The sequence below is a fragment of the Nicotiana tabacum genome, chromosome 2, assembly GCF_000715075.1.
Source record: "Nicotiana tabacum cultivar K326 chromosome 2, ASM71507v2, whole genome shotgun sequence".
In the NCBI taxonomy this organism is placed as follows: Eukaryota; Viridiplantae; Streptophyta; class Magnoliopsida; order Solanales; family Solanaceae; genus Nicotiana; species Nicotiana tabacum.
In genome coordinates, this window is record NC_134081.1 from 103,475,042 (window position 1) to 103,484,647 (window position 9,606).

The window sequence follows — 9,606 nt, forward strand, 5'->3', positions numbered from 1 at the left end:
CTGTGATGCTACTTATTTGTATTGTCCCAAAAAATGATTCTCAGACTTGGAAATCTTGATCATAATCTCAGACAAGTCAAAATTTGAAAACCGGTATAACAATGCTTCCAATTCCATCTCTTATTAGACAATTAAATCAAATTCTGTACGAGAAACCATAGTATTGAGTACAACAAAATCTGCAGACTATACACATCTAGTTCCTATAAAAATCATGATTCCTATCTACCTGTAATTCACCTATTGAAAGGTGCTGATCAAAGACTACATTTCCCAACTTGGAATTTACAACTTGTTTTCCCAACCTATATCTCAAACAAAAGCTGGTGTAATGGGATACAAGAAAAGAATCTAGAAATGTTATCACCTTGAACAAGAACTACATTGACCATAATATACATTACAAGAACTGCACAAGGCAATCTGGTGAATCTGTGTTAAATTTTTAAAACCTACTGAAGACTTCTCAAGAATGCTCCGATGCAATCCTCCACCAACCTGAAAGAAAGCACAAAAGCTCAGTCACATTACACATTTCCTTCAGGATCACGGGGAAGAAGGAACGTTTCTATCTTTTGAGGGAAATAATCACAACATCATGCGTTAAGGCAGACAATTTATTTTAATTTTTTTAGAACTCATTGCCACACTGAATTTCCGCACATTTTGTAAGGTAATATCGCCTGAAGAGTTCCAGAGGAAAGAATGTTACCGACGGTTTAAACATATATACATGCATAGCCATTTTACCTCATTTGACAGGTTGGTGATATCAGTTGTTCCAAATCAATAGGAATTCAAAAATAAATCTATTCAGGCAGGAGGAAGAGGACGTCGGCATGTTGGGCACTCCATCTTTATGTCCATCCATCTTTGTAAACAACCGGAATGAAAGAAATGATCACAAGGCGTCACCTGCAAATCAATTGGCGCATTATAACCATATGGATTTTCTTTACCATATTTGACAGGAATCCTAAATTATAGCGAGAAAAGTTCAATACAAGTTGCATTACCATCCAATGATTTGCACGTTGAGTAAGATCAATAGCAGTCATGCAAATGACACAGTCAGAGACACGAGCTGCATCCTGGTTAAACCTTCTATAATAGCTATACTTCTCCGGTAAAATCTGCAAGACCTCAACAAAGCTTACGTAAGATAGGTCACTGCAAAACTCAATAGATGATTGATGCTTTATCCTAAGAATCATTTTTTTGTCTAGAGCATCTACTTTTGTATACTTCATCAAAAAAGATCGGTTATTGCAAAACTTATTCTTCTCAGTTGTTTTCTTACTTCTAATAGCATAATCGTTTCATCGAAAATCAACAAGTAGAGCAGCATAATACCTGACGAGGAATGAACCACCGAGATCCAAGATAGTGCTGCAAAAGAAGAACTGATGCTTGGAATGCCATGAAAATTCCCAAGCAGATGCACCAATTTTCGTCGGGCTCTATCCGCATAAAATTGTGAGGACAACCAAAGACATATAGTGGGATTGCTAACCGAGTTATAGTCATTCCCAAGATGTAATGAGGATGCAATGGTTTTCTCGAGTCACGAATAACATTAGTTACAACTTGAGGTATCCAAAAAGAGTGTAAAAGGAGAAGAAGAGGCCGCAGAAACTTATGGAACTCGTACATGACCAAAATGCCACCTAAAAGGATCCCATCTGCAAAACAATTTTGGAAAATAAAGATAGAGAAATGATATCCTTTTATTCATAAATTGCTATTACTACCTAGAGTTTAACTTCTTTCTTGGCTTCGGTCTTATTTTTATCTTGTTGTTATTCCTACTTGTTGCCATTACTTTTTTCATCCGTTCTCTGGCCGAGGGTCTATTGGAAACAACCTCTCTGCCCTTCCAGGGTAGGGGTAAGGTTGCGTACATCTTACCCTCCCCAGACCCCACTTATGGGAAATCACTGGGTTTGTTGTTGTTGTTGTTGTAAACATAGAGAAATGAGTGTGTTGTCCATGACAGTTGAAGCATATCAAGCTGAGAGACGGGGGGCGGGGTGGAGAAAAGGCCTAATGAAATTGCTTTAGTGTTTCTCTACCAAATTTGCATGACTACTTTCTTTTGAGATTTTTGGATGACAAAACGACATAAAGCTTCTGCCTAAGAGAGATTTCAATTTTTTTGCTGGACAAAATCTCAATTCGTTAGGCCCATGGCACACATCTGAAGCAAACCATGAACCATGTTGAACGGTGAAGTTCATTCATTGCTTATATTTTCACCCTAGACACTGATTCATTTTCTTAAAACGTTATGTCAGATTCACAAGTCACCAAATTTTGAAGCCTAGTGTGTATTGGATAAATTATTGCAAATCAGAGGATAAATCCTTCTTCATTAGGTAGAGAAATGGAATAGAACCGGGAATAGTTCCTGAATTGAGCTATACGAAAGCAGGTAGGATTATGTGAAAGAAAGATTTCCCAGATAAACCCAAATGTGTTATTTACTCTTCAACATCTAATTTCCCCTATCAGTAGAATTCATACCTTGCAGCTTGACAAATTAAAGATACAGGCATATATAGTTGGTGACTCAGTTTATTATTTATGCACATGTCCACATTTCAGCAAGGGATACTTACAGAAACGGCTGTACAGAATTGATAGCTCGCGCCTCATTGCTTCCCAGCCCTCTCCACTACTCATAGGTCTATTTGCCTTCCATATAGCGAGAAGATATCTCATCTCAAATATTGAGAACACAACAAACTTGAAAAATGCAGCAGTTGCAAAAGCATTGAACAGGGATTCTGTTAAAGAGCGAAAGATTAGCAGAGTGCAGAATTGCAGCTAAAACAACATGAGTTTCTCAGAGAAAATCTTCAACAAGAGTCTATAAGAAGTAATGAACACATTAGGAACGTAAAATTCACTTTAAGTAGCCATACAAACTTCTAAGAGTAGGTAACAGGAAGGCAAAAGCATGACATAGTAATGACTTGTTAACAAGTTACTAACTAGGAAGTGTTTATCTTAAGAGGGTTACGTCATTGTTACCACCACTCTGCAATTTTTAGATAATAAAACCAGATAAACGTGCTGGTTACAGTGACCTAGATATCAGCTACCCATCTAACTTACCAACAAGTATGCCTGCAGTCAGATGCAGAAGACAAAGATAAGAATCAATTATTCCCTGTTGTCCGATCATCAGAATTGAAACTTTGGAAGCTCCCTAGAAAAGGAAAATTAGACATTATTCACTTGATTTAATACATTGAAATAGCAAAAAAAATATGTGAAGACTTGTATCATTGAATGTAACACAAAGTGGTAGTCTTACTGATTGGGTGTTGCTATATTCCATTTGCCGAATGAGAAGGAGCACTTGAAGAAAAGATACCTAGGGTTTTCATAAGTTAAGGAATCCACAAAAATGCAGTTTACAGAAAAAATAATATCAATGAAATAACAACTCTTGTAGGATACAAAGGTGACCATCAACGTATAGTTAACTGCTTTGTTGTAGTAAACCTCTATATTGACAGAAGTAGCATTTAATAGCATGGGTGAGAAACAGTTTCCATCGTCATCCACTGAAGGGCTTTCCATCAATCCTTCTAGATGATAATGATCACGATCTACATCTGGAAATGACAAGTAACTCGAGATAAATCACTTGCTTCCTGGTACTTGGTCAAACTACAGGGAGAAATTGGGTAAAGAGGAAGGTAAATAAGATAAATCAAGTACCAGTAGTGGAAGATGTGACACGAGAAACTTGTGCTGCAATTTCAACATTACAATGTTTCTCCATTTCATAAATAGGTGCTGCACAAACAGAGATATAAATAGTTATAGACAGGAATATAAAAAATTAAATTGGATCAAGGAGGAGTAAGCATTATTACAATGTTTCCTTTTCCAAATCTTATCTCGTGGAGACTCCTGGAAGACCTGAGATGAGAAAAGTCCAAGCTGTCCAGGAAAGGTAAGACAGAGAAAGAAATTGTCATTTCATATATTTTTGCTGACACTTAATATTTGATTAGAATTCACTTGGATGGATGTAATCAATTTTTTTATATAATTCCTGAGCGAAAAAAGAACAACATATAGAGGGGTAAAGGTAACCTATTTGGGAGGGGATATGTGAATAATACAAGAAGCTCCCTCTATGAACCACCACTTTGAGAAGGAAAATTTTCATAAAATGAGTAGTTTCATTTTTAAAAAATAAATAAATGAGAAAAGGTTTCATAAACAAGTACACACCATAAATTTTTTGAATTTGCATCGCATTGCCTCAATATTATATTCAAGCAAAGCATGTCATTCATGGCTGCTAACCATCAAATTGTCAGGTGCCAAAGCATTACAACTTACAAGCTTCAAATATAAAGGAAAATACATAATGATAATGGAGAAATTTAAAGTAAAATAATTGATTAGCATGGATAAAACTCACAAGTGCAGATGTCATAAGTTGTCTGTCAAAGCTACTATTTAAAATTACATCTCAAAGACATAAAATATGGTCATGATTAATACCAAATGATATGGATTTGATAACAGATAATCGTCTTCCTGCCCAAGCTCACCCTCTTTGCTGCTACAAAAGAAACATAAATGTCAGTTAATGAAGCATTCTAAATAGTATCTCCACGCTTGTTATGCGAATTAAGAAGACTGAAGCAATTAGGTTTACTTTGTAAAGAAACAATTATAAAGAAAATAAGAGAAAAATTATATTCCTTTTTCCTTTACTTCTCTTAATAGCAATTTTCCTAAGAGATACAATTTATAGCATCTTTCTTGACAATACTTCATAAAGCTTACTTGAGGCATAAATCCTTCACCTTGCTTAAAACCTACTAAGAGGACCTTTTATCTTTTATGCATATCCGTAACCGCATATACCAAACTCAACCATGACAAATCCAAGTTGTAATCACTAATCATCTATTGTCCTATGTGAGATAAACTGTCATGAGTATAAATACATTTTTCAGATTGTTATCTTTCAATAAGAAAGTGACTATAGCTTTAAGTTAATTATATTAGTTAAGTGCAACGCCAATTTATACAGCTATCTCTTTGAACAAAGAAAAAAAATTTATACTGCTATCTCTGGGTTTTCTACTATAAATATTAGGACCTTCCTACGTAAATTTGTTCCATGGACTAAGATAGGTGGTTGAACATATTTAGAGAGTTTCCTTGCGCCAAGCAACAAAAATCAGTACCTGTAAGCTACCATCCGAAGTTGTCTGAATGGCCATACATATACACCTTCTACTCTAATTTGAGCACCCCCATGTTCATTGTCAAAAACATCATGGAAAATTATTACACCCTGTCGTCGGCAACATTAAATAGTAGGAAGATAATGTCATTGAAATAAGTAATGTCATCATAAAAAGTATATTCAGCTCAGGCCTGATTTTTCAAGCACTATAACAAAGATTCTTGAAGGCTCGTCAAAGGAAACATAATACATCCCAAAAAATAGCAACGAGACATAAGCACATCAGACTATTCACTATCAGGTTCTGATTGTCGAGCTTACAACATAAGCAATCTTCTATAAAGGGAATTTTCAGTTATTTCCAAAACCCATACATGGAGTAGACACTTCAAAAGTTACAGGCTTACAGCATCAATGACAGATTATGCTTGGATGCCCCATTCTTTGTCAGACAAGAAAATATGCAACATAAACAATCATGTCATGCAATTCTTCGTACATACAAGACTTTCTTTTCTGAGATAAAAAGACAAATGAAGGTGCTGTACTTCATCCAATTCAGTCAAGTAACCTTTTTTTCCCTTTCAGTGACAAGTTATAGTCCAGTAACCATCATCTGATTGTAACTACAGAGATAAAACATAATTTTCATTTTTCTTTCTTTTTGATACAGGAGACAAGCAATTTTGTGAAAAATGACACCAAGTTAACACAATATTTTGTAAAGAGACTGGTATTTAAGATGGCAGGACTACCTGAACATAATGTACACCAGTTATTTTTGTTGGAGCACTAATCAATTCCAGGACAGAGTTTCCATTGGACTTCTGAAAATCAGGAAAACGAGAAGAGCTATTCGTTGAATCTAGGAACCTCCAAGATCCTGAAGCTCAAATTTCAGAAGAAAATATCGTTAGATTCAAAACAGTAGTAGCAAGGGAAGTTCATTTACTGAAGGAAGAATGGTTATCTTCCTTCATTTTCTTTGAAATGAGTTCTGCTCAATTGATAACATCACTTTTAACTACTTAGCCTAGTCTGTTTGACAAGACAAATTAGGTACTTTCACTATCTTCACAAGACACTACTCATCAGGATATGTAAAGGAAGAACATAGGGAGAATATTCTCCCAACAAATGCAACATGAGCATGCACCAGAAAGCAAGTTTACATTTTACAAACCTCTGTATGTTCCTGTTATATTCCAAGCAGAAAATGGCCCCAATTCATTGTCATCCTTCTTTGCAAATAGCCACTGCTACCAAAAACAAGAAGAATTTGATTAAAGACTAGGCAGGAAAAACAAGCAGAAAGACTAAGCAGGAAAAACAAGCAGCCATACTATGGCCATAGTCACTTGTTTTTTCTTTGTTTATTATTTTGATGACCGAGAAATCCGTTGATTCAGCTTCAGAACTCAATGGATAATAGGCCCACCCCTTTACCCTTCTCCATTTAAAAACTAAATTTGGTTCAGCATCCAGGTTTTGAACTAGTGGCGTGCACCTATACACATCCTGTGTTATACAATCTTTGTCGTTGAATAGAAAACCTGGAGCACTACGGTCCTAGTCAGTTTTAGTAGTAATGTCATGAACTCTCATGTTACCTATGCATGAGTAGACATTCTCTCCACTCTCCAGGATTCGATATGCATAATTTGTAAATGAGCTCCAATGATCCTATATTGAGAACAGAATTTTCACATTGATCCTGTATCGTAAAGGAAGCTAAATATACCCCGTTAAAAATGTCAATTTGTACTTTTCCACTATATTTGACATCCTATCTTATCAAAAGAGTTACTTACTTTATAACTCGTTAACAAAAGAGATCAGGTCATTCCATCCTACAGTGAGAGGCCTAGACATTCCTTTATTTTAGCTAGTAGGGGTGATTCACTCTTAAATATATACTAAGAGCAGAGTGTGTTTATTGTTTAGCTCGCACAACTTGTCTCCTCGAATCTCGTCATAGTCTTAACATGGATACCATGTCGATTACTTGGTTTCGACAAGGGTTGGACAAACTGGGCTTAGTGGAGGGTATATGGTACATAAATCAACACAAACATCTCCAACTATTATTTGCAAGAGCTTTAAAGTTGACAGTAAATAGTAACGGGTGTTTTGGACATTTGACAAGTAAATGGCAAGAGTCCTAGGAAGATCTCCAACAAGCAGTTGTTGCTTCTAGGAGAGCCTTTTCTTATGAAAGTGGTGTCCGGGCCAACATCAACTATTCCACTAGGTACCTGCTACCTCCCACTAGCACAGATACTGGGTAACTCTTCCCACTAATCTGCTAGGTATAGCTTAAAAAAGGGCCTTGGCAAAAATTCATGGTATTCAATGCAGGAAAATCACTACGGCTTCAAAGTAAATCTGTACTTGTGAAATTCTTCAAACATTAACCTAACATGGTGCAAGTTTTCCAGATTGTGTTCCTCTCACCAGCCAATTTTTGAGGCACCTTCGCTGCATCTAGACATGTTATATCCTTAGGTCCATAGCCCCTTCTTTGTGACACGCACTAAAGAAGTGACAACTGTTATATTCTTTGAAAATTAACAACCCTTAAATATATGCATTGGTGCTATTATCAGATGTTTCTCAACTAAACTAAAGTAACTATCAGACAGGAGATCTTTATTATGTGGTTTCCAAGAATGTTCGAGTCCAACTCCTATTGCTATATTACTCCTGGGTCTAATACTGTGATACAGATTCAAGAGTCTTAACTTTCCACCTATAGATCATGGATTTCTGCAAATGGTGCCACCCTATAACTTATAAGTCCAAAAGTCTGGTAAAATTAGACTTGTCCGTAAAAAAAGAGTAAAATTAGCTCCAAATGATCATTTAAAAGATAGATAACCCATGACAATATTTATTTTGACCTCCAATAAACCGAAATGAACTTCTATTAAGATGACAAGATGTAGCACCACCTTCTCTTTCCTTTTTAATTTTCATCATACTTTTATACTTAATTTTCCCATCATTTTCAATCCATATCGTGGCTGCAGAAATGCCATGACCCGTGATGCCTGCTGAGCTTGGATAAAAGCAGATCAACTGTAAATATCCTTTACTTTCATTAGTTACCCCAATAAATGGAAACTTTGAGCTTCAACCAGATTATATCAGTTAGATCCCGGGTATATGCAGACCATTGTGATACTATGCAAACAAAAACAAACACTGCATGCCGGTAAAACTTGATCAGAGTCTCTTATTCTTTCACTGCATGCCGGTAAAACTTGACCAGAGTCTCTTATTCTTTCTTTCCCTATCAATCAGCTCTCCAGGAACCCTTTTGACTTCAAGCTAAGCTAGGATCTAAACATGTGACTAGATCACATTTATCATAAACCGACTGCTATCACCAAAAATTAAAACTTTTTTCTCAAATTCAATTGAAATTTCCTAATTGCAAAAGTAAATGCATCAAACACCACAAGAATGCTCTCATTTCAGGCAAATACACATGAAAGCTAAAATCCCTTTTTTTTCCTTTTATACAACAGAGCTGAGAACATCAATTTCCACAGTTATATACATATTTGAAGGAGGAATCTGATAAAATACATACATGGGGAAAGAGGAACAATCATATAACTTAAGAATTTCATAGTACAATAATGGGGTTAAAAATTCTTTCATTTTTAAGCAAACACCAAGCTTTTGACTTCATAACTTAAGCACCACTTAATTGAGAAAAGTTTCCATTTTTATTGAAGTTGCCTTAACAGGGAACAAAAAAAAACAACAGATATGAAACAACTGCAAGTTACTAACCTCATCACTCCACGAACGAGACCTTTCTCTAAGAGGCCTGAGTCCCTTTACTGAGCAAAACCCTCCAAAGAAGAACCATAAATAGAACAGAATTCTTAAAAAGATCAATTTTTTTGTGGCACCCATTTCAAGATCAATTACAATTATTGTCCTTTAAGCAATTCTTGATAAACCCAGATGAAAAAATGAAGCCCATTACAGTTTGAAAGAAGAGATATGTAAGAAGAGGTGGATTGCTTCAAGTGAAGTCAAAACAATCAAGAAAACTAACGACCCAACAACAAGCACCAAGATACCGAGCAATTTTTCAGAAGAAAAGGAGAGCTCAACGGCTAATCTACAGCCTAAATAGAATCATTTGTTTGTTGATTATTTTGGTTACAACAAAAAGGACCTTCACTGGTCAATTCACGAACAAGAAAATAGAATACCCCAACATAGTACTGTGTTTTCTTCAATTAAAAAAAATCAACTAACAGTTATAGGTACAACATTAATTATAATATTCTGTTTGTTAAGTAGGTTCTAAACAGCTATAGCCTATACAGATACAACATATACAGAATATATTGAAGAGTGAT

At 35.6% G+C, this 9,606-nt stretch overlaps 1 protein-coding gene across 4 annotated transcripts; it reads right to left on the reverse strand.

Moving 5' to 3' along the window:
* Positions 1–98: 98 nt before the first annotated feature.
* Positions 99–9,606, reverse strand: LOC107794498 (transmembrane E3 ubiquitin-protein ligase FLY1-like). Of its 4 annotated transcripts, none has more exons than XM_075237056.1 (15): positions 9,026–9,606; positions 6,408–6,480; positions 5,980–6,107; positions 5,223–5,332; positions 4,528–4,585; positions 3,888–3,954; positions 3,730–3,807; positions 3,466–3,623; positions 3,320–3,379; positions 3,118–3,211; positions 2,619–2,786; positions 1,354–1,682; positions 1,017–1,133; positions 751–915; positions 99–498 (listed from the first exon to the last, which is right to left on the reverse strand). In XM_075237056.1, the coding sequence occupies exons 1-14, from the start codon at positions 9,149–9,151 to the stop codon at positions 814–816; spliced, it is 1,668 nt and encodes a 555-aa protein (XP_075093157.1). In that variant the 5' UTR covers positions 9,152–9,606; the 3' UTR covers positions 99–498; positions 751–813. The 4 variants fall into 4 exon arrangements, with proteins under 4 accessions (XP_075093157.1, XP_016472481.2, XP_016472482.2 ...); XM_016616995.2 differs by having other exon boundaries at positions 4,528–4,588; XM_016616996.2 differs by having other exon boundaries at positions 6,408–6,483; positions 9,026–9,600.